At 32.8% G+C, this 19,701-nt stretch overlaps 3 protein-coding genes across 7 annotated transcripts in view; 1 reads left to right on the top strand and 2 right to left on the bottom strand.

Annotated features, from left to right (window-relative positions):
* Pde9 (phosphodiesterase 9) overlaps positions 1-7,678 on the top strand; it is a 95,264-nt gene extending 87,586 nt beyond the window's left edge. For all 4 annotated transcript variants that reach the window (XM_069046730.1, XM_069046729.1, XM_069046727.1 and 1 more), the window contains 6 exons: positions 3,066-3,180; positions 3,233-3,470; positions 3,739-4,125; positions 4,181-4,432; positions 4,489-4,712; positions 4,973-7,678. In XM_069046730.1, the coding sequence (XP_068902831.1) occupies positions 3,066-3,180; positions 3,233-3,470; positions 3,739-4,125; positions 4,181-4,432; positions 4,489-4,712; positions 4,973-6,272 (2,516 nt within the window). In that variant the 3' untranslated portion in view covers positions 6,273-7,678. The remainder of the gene's footprint in view (positions 1-3,065; positions 3,181-3,232; positions 3,471-3,738; positions 4,126-4,180; positions 4,433-4,488; positions 4,713-4,972) is intronic.
* Positions 7,608-9,579, bottom strand: LOC138130294 (cytochrome P450 6j1-like). Its single transcript, XM_069046732.1, has 5 exons — positions 9,436-9,579; positions 8,516-9,371; positions 8,252-8,464; positions 7,951-8,202; positions 7,608-7,894 (listed from the first exon to the last, which is right to left on the bottom strand). The coding sequence occupies exons 2-5, from the start codon at positions 9,369-9,371 to the stop codon at positions 7,731-7,733; spliced, it is 1,485 nt and encodes a 494-aa protein (XP_068902833.1). The 5' UTR covers positions 9,436-9,579; the 3' UTR covers positions 7,608-7,730.
* A 1,323-nt stretch (positions 9,580-10,902) lies between these two features.
* LOC138130390 (cytochrome P450 6k1-like) lies at positions 10,903-14,325 on the bottom strand. Of its 2 annotated transcripts, none has more exons than XM_069046833.1 (5): positions 13,983-14,325; positions 12,386-13,253; positions 12,120-12,332; positions 11,816-12,064; positions 10,903-11,764 (listed from the first exon to the last, which is right to left on the bottom strand). In XM_069046833.1, exons 2-5 carry the CDS (start codon positions 13,251-13,253, stop codon positions 11,601-11,603), a joined length of 1,494 nt encoding a protein of 497 aa, XP_068902934.1. In that variant the 5' UTR covers positions 13,983-14,325; the 3' UTR covers positions 10,903-11,600. The 2 variants fall into 2 exon arrangements, with proteins under 2 accessions (XP_068902934.1, XP_068902933.1); XM_069046832.1 differs by having other exon boundaries at positions 10,921-11,764; positions 11,816-12,067; positions 13,983-14,059.
* Between the last annotated feature and the right edge of the window lie 5,376 nt (positions 14,326-19,701).

The raw sequence follows: 19,701 nt of genomic DNA, 5'->3' as shown, positions 1-19,701 counted from the left end.
ATTTCCGAAAATGTTTTGTCGTGGAAATATTCGTAAGCACTAGTGAAAAGCGAGAAAAAATTTATGGAAATTAATTCGCATGCACGTGTGGTATGTATGCACGAAAATTTGCCTTTCGAAATGGTGAAAAATTTCCGGAAGTTTTTTTGTATGTTGTATCAAATGTAAGCTTTCTATTGAATCTTTATTATAAGCGTACGATTTTCAAGGTTTATATCACAAGATATTTATTTATTTATTACGAGTTGAATTCGTTAAATTCATTCCGTATCGAATAAAAACACTGCGATATTATGTGTTTCAGTTTTATTAGACTTTGATTGACGTTTATTGGAAAAATGATGAATGTCATTGGTTTGTTTATTATGACGTTGAATAATCAGCTAAATTGTGAGAGAATTACTTTGCGAAAATCCATATTTTTTTGACGAATTTTGCAAATGTATTGCTTTATTATTTAGATACTTTTAAAATTATATAAGAAATGCAAAAAAAAACCTTTGCACTTTGCAGGTGTACATATTATTATTTATTTTAGTTACAATTAGTGTTCTGTTACATTTTAACAATCAATAAAGAAACAAACAAATCAAGATAAAAATTGTGCTCTAATTTCAAATAAACACTTTGTAAGCCGTTACTAACGTGTTTCTTACTTGCCTTAAGCTAACACAGAGACTGAGCACACGTTGCAGAATTCAGTAGGCAGATACATTTTTGCGGGATTTAATGCTTTGATCATGTTGTTATTATTATAGTCGAGGTAGGTATTTGCAATTATCTTGACGATGTATAATGTTGCAAATTATTGAAAAATTCCACTAAAATGAATCTATTACATCGAAGTGTGTCTAAAACTAAGGAAAACTAAAAGTCCATTCTTTAAAAACACATATATGTATGTTCAAGTATAACGCTTAAAGAGCCACTTTATCATGTTATAAAGAAAATTGGTAAATTTTGTATTTCTTATTTATTTTTATCTTCATTCAATTTTGGATAACAAAATAAACTCGGAAAAGTTGGCAGTTACCCTTCACACAATCACTCCCGATATATTGAGGAAATAATGCTCAGCGGTACAATATTCGTTGAAAAAGGGGTAATTGTTCACTTTAACTACTTCTGGAATTTTTGCGTTTTTTCTGGCTAGACAGCCTCAGGGCGTCCTCCTAGATCGTGTCCCACCATTCAAACCTTGTGCAAATGCCTTTTTTTTTCTCTCTTATTGTTTCAAGGTCGCGCCAAGTCTTAGTATAACTAAAGGGTAAGGAAAATTTTCATTTGCACAAGGTTTGACTGGTGGGAAACGATGTAGGAGGACGTCCTGAGGCTGTCTAGCCAGAAAAAACGCGAAAATTCCAGAAGTAGTTAAAGTGAACAATTACCGAAAAAGGTACCTTTTGTGTTGTTTATAGACAATTCAACAGGAAAATTCTTTACTTCATCGCGATTCAATTTATTGTGGGAGAGAAAGTGTAATAACTGGCTCCAAGAAAACAGCAGACCATGTAATTGTTCAGTTTGTAGAAGTTAATAGTGCATGGAATGCATGGATACGAAGGAATATTGGTTCAACTATAGAACAATTGTTCAAATTACAGTTACCTAACTTTGAATTGGGTTTAACTTGTGATGAATACATGGAACATTTAACTTATCGGGTGTTTTTTTAAATTTCACCTCATAGTAGGCGTTGAAGAGTCGATTGTGAACGCACTATTCAGGTTACGGATCACGGATCAGCTGTTTAAATCTTACGTTTTACACGAGTGTTGCGTTCACAATCGACTCTTCAACGCCTACTACGAGATGAAATTAAAAAAACACCCGATATTTATTAGATGGATTACTATACCTATACATAATTCAATATGCTTGGCGGAGTTAAATTCGTTAGTGATAATCAGATTCGACCAGCGTCTTATTCCTAAGGAATAAAATACCTAAAATAATTTCGTCAAATTACATATTTAAAGGTTTAACCTTTGAAACCTTAGGCCCTTGGTGCAAAGAAGCCATCGATTTCATTAATGTCATCGGAGAGCGACTTATTGCGGAATCAGGTGACTCAAAATCAAAGAAATTCCTTTTCAAGAGGATTTCCCTTGCTATTCAACGTGGAAACGCTGCAAGCATTCGGGGCACTTTTCCAGATTCTGCATTATTATCGGGAATTTTTGTATTGTAAACCAAAAATGTTGTGTGTGCTTAAGTTAAATGTCAAAATTTTAAAAACTAACTTTGTGAACATTAATATTATAATATTTCTCTGGTCTTAGGTATTAATCAATTAATTAATCACTTTCATTAATTGTACACTACGATTTTTGTTATTTTGTTATTATTATTTTACTTTCACTAGATTACTCTTGTAAAAGTTTATTGTACAAATATTTTCACTGTGCATGTGAAATGTAATTTGTTTTTCATTCATAAATTGCCACCCACATGCTTCAACTTGATTGATTAAAAAGAACTTTGAATCTTTAATTATACATAATATTTTGGTTATATTCAAACAATAAATTTGAGAAAATATATTTTCTCAAGTGTCGAACAAGCAGCTGAAACTGTTTAACACGGTGTGAATGAACAAAGACCAATGTTAGGCTTTTTATCCTTCAGATTGTGTAAAACCGTCCAATATTTAGGATGTCTCAAGACATCCCTAACACCATCTCAACTTCTGCAACATTTTTATTACTTTTAACAACAGTTTAGAGAAGCGTTTTGCTGGATAAATAGTTGTAATACTGTACAGCATTCTTCATTAAAAGTTGGATGCGTTCCGAAATATTGCCGAGACAACATTATACAACCGTAAGCCGTCAATTTAATTCTAAAGCAGACGAGGAAAAAGCGGCTTTATTTTACAGAGGAAACGTAGCAGTTAGACCATTAATTTATTTTCTTGCCTCAGCTCGTCCTTTTTGCTTACTTTATAATTATTTCTTTTCGACTTAGGCCAAAGGTCTAAACAAAATAAAGATTTCCCGTTCTCTTAAAATTGCTTTTATTCAACACATCCGTATGTTTGTTTCATTTAAAAATATTCTCTGTAGGATTCTACAAGCAGCTTCCGGAGCCGATTTCCAGCGAAGAATGTCGACGATTGCAGTACCGCAGGAAGAGCGATTCGGTGAAAAAGAGGGTGAAAGAGAACTTCTGGAAAATCTGGTGAGTATATCGGTCAATGTTTCAGTTCGCGTTTCTACATTGCTAATTGCAGTGATGGTCAAGTAATAGAATCAGTGCGAAGGGATCTGAGGACTCCGATATTCGACGCCCGATCTTGGGACGACGAGGAGCTGCTCCTTCTCCTGCAACAAATGTATCTCGATTATGATCTCTGTTCGAAGTTTGCTATAGACATAAATACGCTTAGAAATTTCCTGTACGAAGTCTACAAGAATTATAACGAGGTGCCCTTTCACAATTTCAGGCACTGCTTCTGCGTCGCACAAATGGTGAGTTACCGTGGCTCGTCTGTATGTTTTTCATTAAATTCGTTCCGCCACGATAAAACCTTTTCCTTCATTAAATCCCGCGGTGCTCGGTCATTTCCGAGACAACACGTGACGTTAAATCCATTATATCTCAATTCATTTGAAAACACGACAATTCCGTCCCCGTCTGGCAAATCTCTCGACCATGCAAATTGAACACGTTGAAGAGACAATAAAGCTCGTTTTTGTACAAACGTCGGACTAAATAATAAAGCAAAACACGTTTCAGATGTACGCCATATCGTGGAGCGTCGATTTGCAATCCAAGATAGGCGATTTGGAAATCTTGATTTTGCTAACGTCTTGCATCTGTCACGACTTAGACCATCCCGGTTACAATAATATTTACCAGATCAACGCCAAGACAGAATTAGCGATCCGTTATAACGACATCTCGCCGCTGGAAAACCACCATTGTAGCATAGCTTTCAGAATACTCGAAAACGAAGACTGCAACATTTTCAAGTCTTTCAAGAGCGAGGATTACAAGACGGTCCGCGAGGGCATCATCAGGAGCATTCTGGCGACAGATATGGCGCGCCATAACGAAATCCTCACCAACTTCAGGGAGATCACGCCAAATTTCGATTACAATGACAAAGCTCACGTTAATTTAGTAAGTCAATTTTAGTGGCTCGTCTCGGAAGCTTTCACAACGAAATGTGTTCCAGCTTTGCATGGTTCTTATCAAAGTGTCTGATATATCGAACGAAGCGCGACCGATGGACGTGGCGGAACCTTGGCTCGATAAGCTCCTCCAAGAATTCTTCAAACAAAGCGACGCGGAGAAACTCGAAGGGTTACCTGTCACCCCATTCATGGACAGAGAGAAAATAACAAAACCCTCGTCTCAGTGTTCATTTATCGGCTTCGTCCTTCTCCCTTTGTTCGAAGCGTTGGGAGAATTACTTACAGAGTTGCAAGTTAGCTTTTACAACGGTTCCATTTTTAGTTCAATTTTAAAGTTGGATTGTTTCAGGATCTCATTGTTCAGCCGGTTAGGGAAGCGTTAGAATATTATAGGAGATTAAATGAAGCCACGAGAGAGGAGAGACTTCACAGGAAGAGTATAGTATCCGAACTGACGGAGCAGCACACACCATCCACCCAAAGCCCTGACAGCACCGCCACTGTTCCCAAATCGCTTTCCAATGCCAGTGTTAAGCTCAAGAAGAGCCTCAGTTTCCAACAAAATAGATCCCGGTAAGGGAACTTTCCCCCAAATCCGCAAATCTGATCCTTTGCCCTGGAATGTGCAAAAACATGTCCCCCTTATTCCCTTACAATCGGTACATTTTTATTGAAACGCAATTTGCAACTTAATTTTAACGCAAATTTGTAACATTCAATTTACGAATCAGGAGCACTCTATTTCTTCTCGTGACATTTGAGATTGTGTAGCTTTTCGAACACCATTTTGTCAAATAATGGAGATGATAGATGATGTAGTTCTTGATGTGCAGGTCCAGATCGACGGACGAGGACACGGAACAGAGCTTCGGCAGCGGCAACATTATCGGAGAGGAGCAAAGCTTGGAGGACGTCGTCGAAGATCCAGAGAGTGGCGACTCTGAAACAGCAACCGAAGTTGAAGTGTCTGAGAAGGCCCTAAAATTCAAAATATCCACCGAGAGCACGGTCGGAACCGGACGCAAGAGCTACCCCGGTTCCAGAAAGGGTAGCCGCGAGAGGGTTCAACATTTTAACAGTTCCGATCTTGCTAAGATGATCCAGAAGGGCAAACTGCGCTCGGCGGGATTCAGTTTCGATCAGCATTGCATGGTGGGGAACAAGAAATTATCATTTGACACTCCGGAGTTCTTGGACGAGTACGCTTTGACGATGAAAAGGCGGTTCACTGAGGGGTTCGGCGATCAGTCGGACGGCGAAGAGGAGAAGATGAGCAAGGAGGGCGAATGCGTAATTTCCAAAGAAACTTTGAATTTGAACAAGCGCAACTCGGAGCATTTAGTTAAAATTCCTTCCAATCTTGAAGAGAAAAAAAGTATTCTAAAGTGTTCTGACAATAAACCTTTTACAAATGCGGAGAAACTAAAGATGAACAACGTCAAGTCCTCGACGCAGGACGATGACTCGGGAGAGAAGATGATAACGGTTAACAACAGGAAGAACAGCATTCAAAATATGTCGCGTGTGAACAATACCAGTGATAACATTAACAGTATTGCTTTGGAAAAAGACGAAATAAAAAAAGTGCAAGCGAGTGAGAGTCCTTCGTGCGAGACGAAGAACAGTCGATCGATTTTTTCACGTTTTCGCCAGTTCACGGATAGATTCGGCCTATCGGTAGACAAAGACTCGAAAGTGAAGCATTCGAAAAACAACAATAGCACCCGCAATCCGTTTCCTCACAAGAGCAAAAGTAATAAGAAGTTAGAATCTCCGTGTTGTCGAAGTCTGGAGGAGGTGGGCGAGCGCAAGGCGAGTACTCTTCCGAAGACCAAAAATAAGAAGGCGTGGAAATTTTTGGTGCTGGGCAAAGACAAAGACAAGCTGGAGGGCTGGGCATCAGACGCCGCCGTGGATAAACTGGCGGCGGCGACCAGTGACACCGACAATCAATCCTTACCGTCTACCTCACAGTTGCAGAGCAATTGCGCGAGTCCCAAGACTACTTTCGAAAAATTGGAAATTGTCAGCATGAAAGAGTTCAAGGTGGAGGTTCCGGCAAGCGGCTTGGGGGAGGCGAAAAGAGAGGAAAAATTGTTAGTGGAGAAGGGAAGGGAGAGTAGTCTAATATGACAAGAAATTAATCCTCCAGAGAGGGAGAGTTTTGCTAGGTACATTTTCTGTCGCTGTTGTAAATATAAACCAAATGTAAGGAATAATGTGTAGGAGATGTTTTCGTTTTGTTTATTTATTTGTATTTATTTTCCGTTGTAAATATTGTTTCTGGCAGAAATTTAGTATAATTGTGTACCCGTTTAGTGCGTCGTGTTTGCGAACATATCTCATCCCTTTCATAGAATTATCAAATGCTAATCTGTGGTGTTCCACTCAATACTTTCTGTAACTACCTACAGTCGGTACGAGGACAGAGAAACTATTATTTTTACGTGACTGTAACTAAAACTTGTAATATCAAACCAAGGTACAAATGAAGCTATCAAAAATGAGCACAATATTTTTTATTGGATAATAACTTCGATATTATACGTTATATATTCTCATTAAGTCAAATTTTTCCCAGTTGATTATGTTATCGATTATTTATTGATTACAATAGCGAATAATTATGTTTTATAATAAAACAGTTTTTGTAACAATTTTTTATAAGATATTGTTTGTAAAGGATATTTATAAATTTCTATCAATGTGATTCTAGTCTAATAAAAATGATATTTAGTTCAATATTATTTTTTATGTGTGCATTTATTAGAATTAGGGACAGCAGTAGAATAATACCGTGAGATCATTTAAATTTATAATTAAAGGAGTCTGTGCCTTTAAAATTATATTGGCAACACCGCTGACACCTTGATTTAAATTATCAAAATGACGCTTTAAAATTCAAATTATGAAACTGCGAGTTAACAGTTGTATCTAAGTCAGGTGTTTGGTACAACTGTTAACTCGCAGTTTCATATTCTGTATTGAATTTTGAAGCGCCACTTTGACAAACCAAATCAAGATGTCAATGGTGTTGCCAATCTAATTTTAAAGTCATAGCCAACTTTAATTATAAATTTAAATGATCTCACGGTATTTTCGTATCAAATACGATAGTTGTTGAGTTTTATTTTAAACAAAAATTCAAAATTTAGTGCCAGTTGCGTAATCTTTACCTCATCCTAGTTTAACGTGAACTGTAAAATGGAAACGACATAGTGACAATCTGGTGCTAAAAATTGAAATTTTATTTTCAATATTGCGACAAAATGTTGTGATCAGGAGATTGTTAATTCTGTGGTTATTTATCATTTTATTTCGCAGTTTCTTTCCGTGAATTCTCTTTCCTTCTAAAATATGAGGACCACTGAAGCCTGTAAAATCCTTTTTATCTTCTAAAGAGAAAAATCTATATTCTTCCTATTACTAGATAAATAAGTGATATATTTAGAAAATAACACTAAAATATTTTACTTAGATTATAATATGTCCATATGCCAATGTAAAATAAAAGATATTGATTAAATGTCTACAGTAAGTGTCTGGCTTGTCATTTCACCAATAAACAAAATAACAAACGTCCCTAATATTCTATACCCTAGTTAAGTTTAATCTTATGCCTTCGACAGACGAAAGAACAACAGCTTTTGGATTAAATTTAATTTTGTTCTCTGTTAAATGCGACGCACTAAGAACAAAATGTTTGATAATATAAGCCAATCCGAGCTTTGTGTTCAGTTTTCCAAATCTTGCCCCTATCCAGAGAAAGTATAAAATTGTATCCATTTTGCACAATATCAAAAAGACGTACCGATGCAATTACGTCGTCCTTCTCCAAAGGGCAAGTAAGCAAAAGTTTCAACTTGATCGATGTTAGCTTTAGAAAATCGTTCAGGATCAAATACTTCTGGATTGGGAAAATACTGTGGATCATGTTGTAAAGCTAAGGTAGGTACAAAAACTGGAGTGTCCTTATCGATCACTACGTCAGTTTCTGGAATGTTATAATTGATGTTAGCTTTTCTTTCCAAAAAGGGGAGCACGGGATATTTTCTTAGTATTTCTAAAATCTCATTATGTTAGCATAAAACAATAAAATAATAGTCATTGACCTTTGACACACATATCTAAGTACTCCATTTCTTTAATTGACTCAAAATTGATGCCTCCATGTTTTTCAAAAACTTGATTAATTTCATATCTTAGTTTGTTTTGAATCGCCCTGTTGTGGGCTAATTCATAAAGTGCAAATCCCATAGTCGAGCTCGTAGTTTCGAAACCAGCTGCGAAGAACATTATAGCTTGAGCAACAAGCATGTCGTCGTCTTAAATTATAAAGTTTAGGAGTAAAGTGTCGATGTAATTTACTTACGAACCCATGAACTGCTTGTCGTTACTTTTCATTTGCACCAGAATGTCGATCAAATCGCTTCTACTGCTTTTTGAAGCAATCCTGTTGTCCATAATTTCCAAAACCGACTTTTTCAAAAAAGTTGTACAGTAGGGGTTAAGTAATTTCATTCTAAATAGTTTTACAATCGTGGGAGCTAAGAAATAACATCTAAAACGAAACGAGTTTACTATGTCGTCCCAGTCAAATAGTTTTTTAGCAATTTCATTGAATTTGGAATTTTGTTTTGCGAATGAGTCTGCAGTCACTCCAAATATTGTCGAACCAATCACATCTACAGTAAATTTTACGCAAACGTCTTTCATTTCCACGGTAGGGTGTATTTCAGTATATTTGTGTAGATAATTCACCATTTCCTGAGCAACTTCTTCCATTAATTTAGACATAGTTTTTATTTTAGACGAGGTGAACACCGGTGTTATTTTTGACCTGATTTCTGTCCACTCTGGATTTTTTAAGACAAATAAAACATGTGTGGCGATGGGATCGTCTCGTTTGTTGTTTAAAATGTTTCGGTCGTAAAAATATTGAAAGTCATTTATCAATATTCTTTTGATAATTTTCGGATCTCGTATTAACAAACAAGGTTTATCCAAAATGAAAAATCCAACAAAGGGGTTCATCGTCTTGCTGTAAATATCACTGAAAATTTCTCCCATACAGTGGCGCATTAAAATTCCATTAAAAATGTTGCCGAAAAAGGGTAAAGGTTTGACGTATGGAACGCCTTTGTTTTTCCAATGGTTGAAGTGTCTAATAAAGTATATATAGATAACTATAAACGTAAACACAAGTAATATTAGAAACGAAAACCCCCACATCTGGAAAAATGTTGCATGCAGACAATTACACAAATAATAATTAAATAATGAATTCTTTTCTTACCTTGACTTGATATTACGAAATATAAAATAATGCCACCTTCAACTTGGAATTTAGGTATTAAAATCAAATTTAAATCTTTAGTTGCAGTTATTGCAGTATTATATAATTATACCAGCAGATACTCTTTGACCTCATTTGATGTTAAGTCATCAAAGTCCTGTAAATCAATATTTATTACAAGGACAATAATGGATGAAGATACGTATGAATAATAAGAATCTCGATCATTATAAAAAGTCTTAAAATACAGGGTGTTTCTGAAATACGTGTGTTAATTTTAACCAGTGAAAGAACTCGCCAATTTATGAAACTTTTCTCTATAACATTTTGTAAAATTCGTAAAAGTATTCCAAGATTTTTTTGCCGCACAATTTTTACCAAACGAGTCGTTTTGTGTGCTTAACTAGTTTCTATTTTTTGTAACCATGAGAATCTAAATTTTGATTTTTTTTTCTATAACAATGGAACTTTTTAACAAAGCTCTGTTTCTATGACAACAGAAAATTTTCGCCCTTACCCATAGGCGGGTATATACTTTGATGGTTAATTTATTCCAAATTTTAAATAAATTTGTATTGCTTTTTCGTAAAAATGTTACAGAGAAAAGTTCCATGATTTGGCGCGTTCTTCCACTGGTTAAAATTAACACACGTATTTCAGAAACACCCTGTATATTACGCTAAAAGTGTATCAATCCTAATGCATTTACTGACACACTTTTAATTGATGTTTTTTGTTGTTATTATTTTTTATTGCCTTTATCAGTTCCAGTTATTGCACATACAAGGTTACTATAAATGATTGTCCCATCGGAGTTGGCGTTGGTGGCGTAGTTGTATGTAGTTAGACTAACATTGCCGATAGGTGGCGATACTGGCGGTAGCTTTTACCGCCGGAAATCTGTGTACTAGTGTATTCTCTGGTACTAGTCTGTCTCATGTTGTGTGGTTTTCAACGCTAACTGCGATGGGACAATAATTTATAATAACCCTGTATACTGTATAAAACAAGATTATTTATTAGTATGAAAAGACGGGTCCACAGTTTTACTGCCGTCGCATCATGATTTTCATGTTGTAATCGGAAAAAACAAGAGTGACCATTATTTAGCAGTTTCATTATGAGATTAAAGTTCTTTCTTTAATTATGCATGTCATTGTAAATTTAAGTTTATTATTCATGCAGGTTATCGCAATTACAAAATAAATTAATACAAAAAAAATGTACAGGTCTTTGACGAATTTTAATTAACAGTAAGTAGGTACATAGGTATAAGAATTTTGGAAATATGTACTTTTATACTTAAATATAAAATATGAATGTTCTGGCAGTATAAATTATAAAAATGTAACATTCTGTACAAAGGGAAATTATTCTAAAGTTGTTTTTTTTTTATTTGAAATTGAAAAAAAATCAAACAATTTTTAATTCGTACACAGGCCGCACTTTTATATTTTATGATGATTATTATTATATTGAATAGAACGAATTTACTATGAAACCAAAACAACACGGAATTATTAATGAACTATTTCCTGGTGTTTCATCTGATGTAAATGCTGCTAAACGTTTGCACAGGAAGCTCCCTTGTAATTAATTGTACTAGTTGGTTATCAGATTATTATGTATAACTTTCGAATTATTTTTTATTTTAACTTGGTAATATGTAACAAGTTTGCTCGTATGTTTTATTTATTACCTACAATTACTTTTAGATATTTTCCATATGTAATTACTAATTAGCCTAGATACATCCATATATTACACTATTGGGTTTTAGTACTTGTTATATTTTTTCACAGTGACAGACTTCAAGGTATTAAAGTTGTTTCCTTGATACTGCATACAAATACTTACCAATAAATAATGTACCCCTTTTCGATTCATAATAAGTACCTAATAAGTAATAACTAATAAATTTCAAATACCCTTATAACTTATAATAAAGAACATTTCCGCGCATTCTGAACTGTTGAATAATACAACTGTACCTAAGGTAAAATTTTATTTTATAATTTTTGTTGATATATGAAATGACTATTTACAGATTCTTATTACTTTCTAAACTTTGTTAATGTGGCTGCACAATATATCTATTTAACTGTCTTAACCGAATTATCTAACAAAACAACATTTTAATGTGTAGTCCAAGAAGTATAAAATATTTATATTTTTCTTAATTTCAAACTGATTCCTTTAATAGAAGAAAGCACTAAACCGTTAGGATTAAACTTGATTTTATCTTGAGTATCCTCGCAGATGTCCACAATAAAATTACTTATAATATAAGCTAATCCTAACTTTGCACTTACGATACCAAATCTTGCACCTAAGTAAAAACGATTATAAAATGGTGTCAAAATTTTTTTGAAAAACATACCTATACAATTACGTGGTCCATCTCCAAATGGCAAATAAACAAACTTTTCTATTTGATCCTCATTGTTTTTCGAGAATCGTTCCGGATCAAATACTTCTGGATTAGGAAAATATTGTGGATCATAATGTAACCCTAAGACTGATATAAAGACTGGTGTTCCTCTCTCAATAACCACATCAGTTTCTGGTATTTTGTAATTGTTATTACATTTTCTTTCCAAAAAAGGGATAACGGGATATTTTCTTAACACTTCTAGAATGACAGTTGGTAAGTATAATAAAGAAACGAAAGTCCAAATATTAACCTTTGACACACATATCCAAATATGGCATTTCTCTAACAGAATCAAAATTAATGCCCTCATGTTGTTGAGCAGCGTTACCAATTTCAGTTCTTAATCTGCGCTGAATATCTGGATGATGAGCTATTTCATATAAGGCGAAACCCATTGTTGAACTAGTTGTTTCGGAACCAGCAACAAAAAATGTTACAGCTTGAGCAACCACCGCGTCCTCGTCTACAATATAAAAGTTAACATGTTCATGGTGTTACTTAAGTTTACTAACTTACCTGTAAATTGTTTATTTTCTTTCATTCGCAAAAGAATATCGATTAAATCATTTCTGTTAATCTTTGAAATAGTTCTGCTGTCCATAATCTCCAAAAATCGCTTTTTCAAAACTCGTGTACAGTACGGATTCAGAAAGCACATTTTAAATAATTTCGCAATTTTAGGTGTCAAGATATAACATCTTATTCGAAATGAATTTAAAATATTGTCCCAATCAAGCAATGTTTTGGCGATCGTATTAAACTCGGAATTTTCATTTTTAAAGGAATAGGCATTTACACCAAATGCTGTTGTACTAATTACATCTACAATAAATTTTAGACAAATATCTTTAATTTCAATTATTGCATTATGTTGAATTTTTTTGTTTAAATAATGCACCATTTCTTCAGCAACATTTTCCATTAACTTAGACATGACTTTGATTTTAGAAGAAGTGAAAATTGGGGTAATTTTTGATCGAACCTCTTTCCATTCGGGATTTTTCAGAATAAACAGAACATGTGTTGCGATGGGATCATCTCTTTTGTTGTTGAGAATATTTCTGTCATAAAAATATTGAAAATCATTTATCAAAATCCTCTTGATTATTTGTGGATTTCTTAACAACAAGCAAGGTTTGTCCAAAACGAAAAATCCTATAAATGGTCTCACTGTCTTGAAATATATGTCACTGAATATTTCCCCCATGCAGTGACGCATTAAAATACCATTATAAATGCTACCCAAAAATGGAAACGGTTTAATATATGAAACATTTTTGTTCTTCCAATGATTAAAATTTCTGGTAAAATATATGTACAAAAAAATAAAAATCATTATTAAAAGACAAATCCCCATTTGTAAAAAATAATAAGGAATGTCCATCTAGAACAAAAAAAGATCTGTAAACAATATTATCATTTAATTTCATATGATCGTTAAAGAAATAGAAAAAATTACAAATATGTTAAAAAGTAAATTTACTATCGGCAAGCACTATCGTAAGTACTTTTTAATATTGAAAAAAAAATGTGAACGAAACTACATAATATATGATCGAAATATTTTACTTTTGCAAAAGTTTTTCAAAATACATACAGGGTTATTCACGACAGGGATACTTCTGAATTTTTATTTTGCCGCAACCAACAATACCAATGGCAGTAACTACTAAATCAAATGTGTTATTTCTTAGAAATCAAAGTAAATTGGATAGGTTTGTCAGAAATATCAGATTGGCAGATGACCTGTATTTAATCAAAATTCAACAAAAAAATTAACGAATCGGCTTGTAAACGTCCGCAGCGGCGACATAATTCTTTCCACACTCTCCATAAATGAGAAGCATGTCAGTCTTTTCGTCGTTATTTTAAAACAAATTTTTCGAATTGACAAAGATTTTTTGCTTTAACATCAAAGAGACAAGACTTAGAGCCATCGTAGATTCAGTTATTCATTATCATTATTTTCAAAATTTGAAATCAAGATATTGTTGCAATGTGTATAATGGGTTGCGGTAAAAAAAGAAATTCAGAAATACCCCTCTCGTGAATAACCCTGTATAATACAATCACTACAGTGTGACTTTTTATTATGTTTCATAAAAAATCTTACCTTAATTGTGTTTTTGTCGAAGCACACACGCACTGGATTTGATCGGCGAAATATAAACGCAATGAATTTAAGTTAACTTTAAATTACGCAAAACTATGTCAAGTATGCACTATCAAGTTTTTTTCAGTGTAAGGATTTATGCAAATATGGAAAATGGAGTATTTTGTACATTACTTAAGACGCATTTTTAGTTGCAAATGCATACATTGGCACAAAATTGTAGGTATATCTTCAGGAAAATTTAAGTCAAAATCCAAAGAAAAAGAAATTAGACCACAACCAGTAAATTTTGTAAAGGACCATGTTTCTGCGCACATTTACTGTTGTTACGACCTTAATCAAGCAGCCCTAACATTAGTAATTAAGTAAATGAGATCTCACTTACCATAAAAAATGAATGTAAGTGAAGGGAATGTCCTGCATAAAATGTATAAAAGGTAGAGCAGCGAATGAGAAGTGAGATCGTTCTCAGAGGTTTTACATCAGTAAATAAAATATAAAGTAAAATAACTGTTTATACTGGATGCCCCAAAATTCGCGGAGCAGCTTAGTAGTACCTACGTTGTTAAGTAGGGTCATTAAAATATCAGGTAAAAATGTAAAAAAAAATCAATCTTCTTTTTTGTAGAAGATATGGACCTATTCGTTACACTAAATGTGGCAACATTTAAAAACATTCTAGGTATCCCAATAATAGGTATAAACCATTCACGATTATTTCAAATTCGGACTATCTATGAAAATCTGACATTTTAGTTGGCAGTATTGTGATTTGTCTTAATAAATCTATTTTAGGTTATAATTCAACCGAACACTGCTCCCAAGTTGTTACATTTTTTAAATAATTGAACGCATTAGGAACAATAATCGTAAAATTGTAATTGAAATGAAACATAAAGTTGGCTCAAGTTGCAAAAAACCATTTTGCATTTGCAACAGCGTTTTTATGGCATTAGTCATTTGAAATTACTTTAAAACTGTACTTATATGGAAAATATTCAATCCAAACTATGATTTTCTGGCCTTTTTGTGCCTTTATTTGGTTTAAAAATATTGAAAAAACGCTGTTGCAAATGACAAGTGGTTTTTTGCAACTTGAGTCAACTATACATATTTGTAGGGCAGTTCTGGGTAAATTCTTATTGACTAAATTAATGACGGAATTGACAACAATGCGAATATTTAAAAACGAAACGTCATATGACAGGACCTGACGCCAATCTAACAAAAAAATATCGCGGCCTCCTGCGTGTTTAAAATAATCGTGAACGGCATATATGCATATTATTACATTTTTGTTGTATCCATGGAAATGAGAGAGAAAAATCAAAGCCATGTTGCTGTACGTTATTTGAGGTAAAACGGACATAAAATTACCATTTGGAAATGCTGGAAATAATGCAAATTTTAATAAAGAGGAGTGACAATCTTTTTCCTCATATGCTGCGATTTACCTCTGGTACCACAAGATTTTCAATTACCACAGTAATAACTGGTTGCCTATTACTATATTTTGTCTTTTTAATTATTTTATTATTAATGTAAAAAATTGAATTTTTGAAACTAGTAACACTAGTAACATAAATTTACATCAAACAAGCCATACAATGACCTTTTAACAGATGCATATTTGTTGAAGACACAATTTTATATTTTAAGTTTTATTTTCGAGAAAATAACTAAAAATATAGGCAACTTTTTAGTTTAAATTATGCTGAGAGAGAAACGGATTCGTCATATTGGACCAAATTATGAGAACAAGAATTATACCAAATTCACAAATTTTTGAGTAAGAATTTTACTGAATTTGTCGCCAAATATCTGATTTGAATAAATAATGGGCAAAGTATTCAAAAATGTCGAATTTCAATGCAAATGTCACAATATCTTTTAAGACAATTAAAGAGAAAACTGATCTGTTATAAGAAATTAATAAATAAGACTGAATTTGTTAGAACAGTGAAATCTCTCATCTTCTTAATTAGTGGCAGTGTTGGGTAGTACAATTTCAGGTGATCATTAGCATTTTCCATTCTCTTCTTTCACGTTTTTATTTATGTTCGAAATGTTGTTTTTGCTGTTTGATGTTCTCGACATTTTTTTTCTCTTAGTTCGATGCGTAAAACATGCCTAAAATGTTTATAAATAAGTATCGTTTTTCGTGTGTATAATAAACACTTCTATCATTTCAGATCATTCACTCTTAGTGATCACTTTTTTTGTAAACGAATTGCTTTATACTAAAATGAACCTTTTGTTAGATAAAGATAACTCATCTACTAAACTCACAATATGAAATGAAAAACCTAAAATCGCTATAACATTAAAGGCAAGATTGGCACATTTTCTGAGTAAATTTGTCTGGAAATTATAAATTAACATTTAACGCATCGTTCGGTGAATCTGAAATATTCATTTGATCAACAAAATCAAATTTATCTTGCATCTGAAATTATTCTATAATTGTATCATTAGAATTGAAGAAGATACCAAACCATTTCAACCGCAACATGTAATTCTGTGAGTTTGAAAATTATATTTTGTGTTTTGTCAAAATATTTTTTTAGGAATGAAGGTCAAAACCCCACATAATACCTGTTCACTTTGTATTGACCGTCAGTGGTGCAAATCGCACACACTTGGCATTAACTTTCATTCGAGTTGTCATAGTAACAGGTCAGTCATTTGCACCACTGACGTTCAATACAAAGTGAACAGGTTTTAGCATCTAGCGTCTTAAATTTTAAATTATGTCGTTTGCAAATATTGCACCCGTACGAGTATATAATTCACACAATTTGAAGAACATTGAACAAAAACATTAAAGCAACGTAAAATATATATTTATATATCTCTTTTTATTTAAGATAAACGAGGCAGGTAGAAAAAGAAAATCTAGAAAAAGTTTCAGTTATATTACTTATTAATTACGTCGATGAGTACAACAAAAAAACTTATATTGTGTGCAGGTGGTTAGTAGTTTCTCGCTCACAGTTGACTTGACATCATGTGTCTTAGGAAACGTGCTAATTTCGGGAAATTTTAACAAAGTGTTGTGTCTGCGACGCTGGATTGTTAATCTAAAGGTACTGTGCTACATTTCGACATATAAATTTCGTAGAGGATAATTTTTTCTGCACTAACATTTATTAGAAAACTTGCTCATTGTATTAGATTTTCACGAAATTTCCGTTTAGAGCAGGGGATTTGCGAACAATATATCTATATTTTTTGATTGGTACATTGAGTACTGCAGTTAATATCTTTTTATTTCACAAATTCTGTGGAAATTAGTAAATTTTTGCCGTGCTTAGTTTAATTTCATAGTTATGGAAATAAAATAAATCTTCTCCTCATTTACCTACAAGTCTTTGCAACAAACTCTAATGAAACCAAACAGTTAAAAAGTAATTTAAACAAATACTAAAAGAATTTTGTTTGTTTCCTTTGAATTATTTATCGCCGACAAGGGTAAAGGTGCACTTTAAAAAGTAAAATCTTTTTATTTTAATTCACTTAATGATTAATGTCACACAATTTAAAGAACATTGAACAAAAAAGTTAAAGAAACGTAAAATATATTATTTTTTTTTATTAAAGATAAACGAGTTGTAGGAGAAAAAGAAAATCTAGAAAAAGTGTCGGTTCTATTATTTGTTAATTACATCAAGAGTACAACAATAAAACTTATGCGATGGTTACATTGAGTGCAGGTGATTAGTTCAGTTTGTCGCTCACAGTTAATTTGACATGATCGTCTCACTTATCGCTCTTAGAAAACGTGCCAATTTTGGGAAATTTTAACAAGATTTTGTGTCTACGACGCTGGATTGTTCATCTAAAGGTACTGTGCTACATTTTGACATATAAATTTCGTAGAGGACAATTTTTTCTGCACTAACATTTATTAGAAAACTTGCTCACTTTATTAGATTTTGACTAATTTTCCGTCTATAGTAGGGGATTTGCGAACAATAAATCTATATTTTTTGATTGGTACATTGAGTATTGCAGTTAATATCTTTTTAATTCACAAATTGTGCGGAAATTAGTAAATTTTTGGCGTGCTTAGTTTAATTTCATAGTTATGCAAATAAAATGAATCTTCTCCTCATTTACCGACATGTCTTTGCAACAATCTCTAACCAAACAGTTCAAAAGTAATTTAAACAAATGCTAAAAGAATTTTGTTTGTTTCGTTTGAATTATTTGTCGCCGACAAGGGTAAAGGTGCACTTTAAAAAGTAAAATCTTTTTATTTTAATTCACTTTTAAAAATATTGCTCATCCCCAGATTCACATATTTTCGCTAATAACCGCTCCTTTTCAACATGCAAACAAAATATTATGTGAAGTAAATGAACATTGTCACTGTTAGCAACCATTTCTTTTATTTGTTTTTATTTAAAACTAGATATTTAACTATTAATTATAATTTTTCATTGAAGCCTTTGAAAATCTACTTCTCAAAAAATATTGCGGAATTATAGAATGTAACAAAATTCCATGAAAATTTTCTTATTCTTTAAACTTTATCACTCAGTAAATTCTTCAGTAAAACAAGTTCTAGATTTGTTGTTTTCTGATCTCTCACTCATCGGTACTCATTATTTTCATTGTAGAAGAACATTTTTATTCTAGAGATTTGTAAGAAAACTAATTAACTTAGGGGGTCATTCATGAAACTCGGTAAGGCTCGATAAGGCGTTGCAAATTCAAAACCATGACAACCTACATTGTTGAAGCATTTTATTTGCCGTTTCTTTAACGATTTGCAAATTTGCAAAGTTTCGCGAATCACCCCCAAGGGGGATAAATAAACCTTAGGCAACCAAATATACCCCAGCTGGATAATTTATATTAATTTGATTTTATAGTTTACTATAACTATAGTAAGTACAGGGTTATTATAAATGTTTCTAACATCGTAGGTGACTGTGCGCTTTATTTAGGTGCGCCTCTACGCCAACTAGATGTTAGAAACATTTGTATAAGTACATATCTTTATTCAATATGCAAAACTTCCTAAGAAATGAATAATTATTAAAAACATACTACATATACTTTATTAAACAATAACACAATAAATAAAAATACAAGTTTTGTTTCACTTCCTTCGACTAATGTGTAATGAGATACCTAATAATTTCTTTTAATTCTTACAAAACATGTAAATGGTACTTACGTATTTTTCTGTAAAACAACTACAGGTTGAGAGAAATTGAGTAAGATTAGGTTTATCACTTCTGATGTTCGATCTCTTTCGAAATTATAGCACCTCCCAAAATTAGTGACTTGTAAATAAATCCTTTTAGCACCATAGCTCAGAAAACATTTGTGAAAAAATCAAAGTTCTCTATTACTCCAGCATCAGTTACTATTCTGTAACCTTCTATTGTGTTTGTTTTGAATTGATTAACTGGAAATCAACAATAAGTAAGCTACTTAGTAGTTTTTCTACTACCGTAAATACAGCAGCATAAAAATAGGTAATTAATGTTTGAATTTTCGTCAAACTTTTAGGTGTTCCATATTTACGTTTATAATGGTTTATTATACACTTTTTTGCAAGTTGAAGGATCACTAGTATTTTATAATATTGCGGAATTATAGTTTGAATTAAACCAAAGAATGTACCTAATAAAATTTTATGAAAATGTGTTGGAACTTTAAACTTTATCACTTGGTAAATTCTTCAGTTCTATATTTGTTGTTTTGT

The sequence above is a fragment of the Tenebrio molitor genome, chromosome 5, assembly GCF_963966145.1.
Source record: "Tenebrio molitor chromosome 5, icTenMoli1.1, whole genome shotgun sequence".
In the NCBI taxonomy this organism is placed as follows: domain Eukaryota; kingdom Metazoa; phylum Arthropoda; class Insecta; order Coleoptera; family Tenebrionidae; genus Tenebrio; species Tenebrio molitor.
Note: the sequence above shows the minus strand (reverse complement) of the source record. Positions and strands in the feature narration are given on the sequence as shown.

Bases quoted from the DNA above. Each gene is read 5' to 3' on its own strand.
- LOC138130294 (XM_069046732.1), bottom strand. From the start codon at position 9,371: ATGTGGGGGTTTTCGTTTCTAATATTACTTGTGTTTACGTTTATAGTT. The intron at 8,465-8,515 runs GTTCGTAAGTAA...TTATAATTTAAG, and splicing joins TAACGACAAGCAGTTCATGG to ACGACGACATGCTTGTTGCT. The intron at 8,203-8,251 runs GTCAATGACTAT...ATGAGATTTTAG, and splicing joins CTTAGATATGTGTGTCAAAG to AAATACTAAGAAAATATCCC.
- LOC138130390 (XM_069046832.1), bottom strand. From the start codon at position 13,253: ATGGACATTCCTTATTATTTTTTACAAATGGGGATTTGTCTTTTAATA. The intron at 12,068-12,119 runs GTTAATATTTGG...CTGTCATTCTAG, and splicing joins TTTGGATATGTGTGTCAAAG to AAGTGTTAAGAAAATATCCC. The intron at 11,765-11,815 runs GTATGTTTTTCA...GTTTTTACTTAG, and splicing joins TGGACCACGTAATTGTATAG to GTGCAAGATTTGGTATCGTA.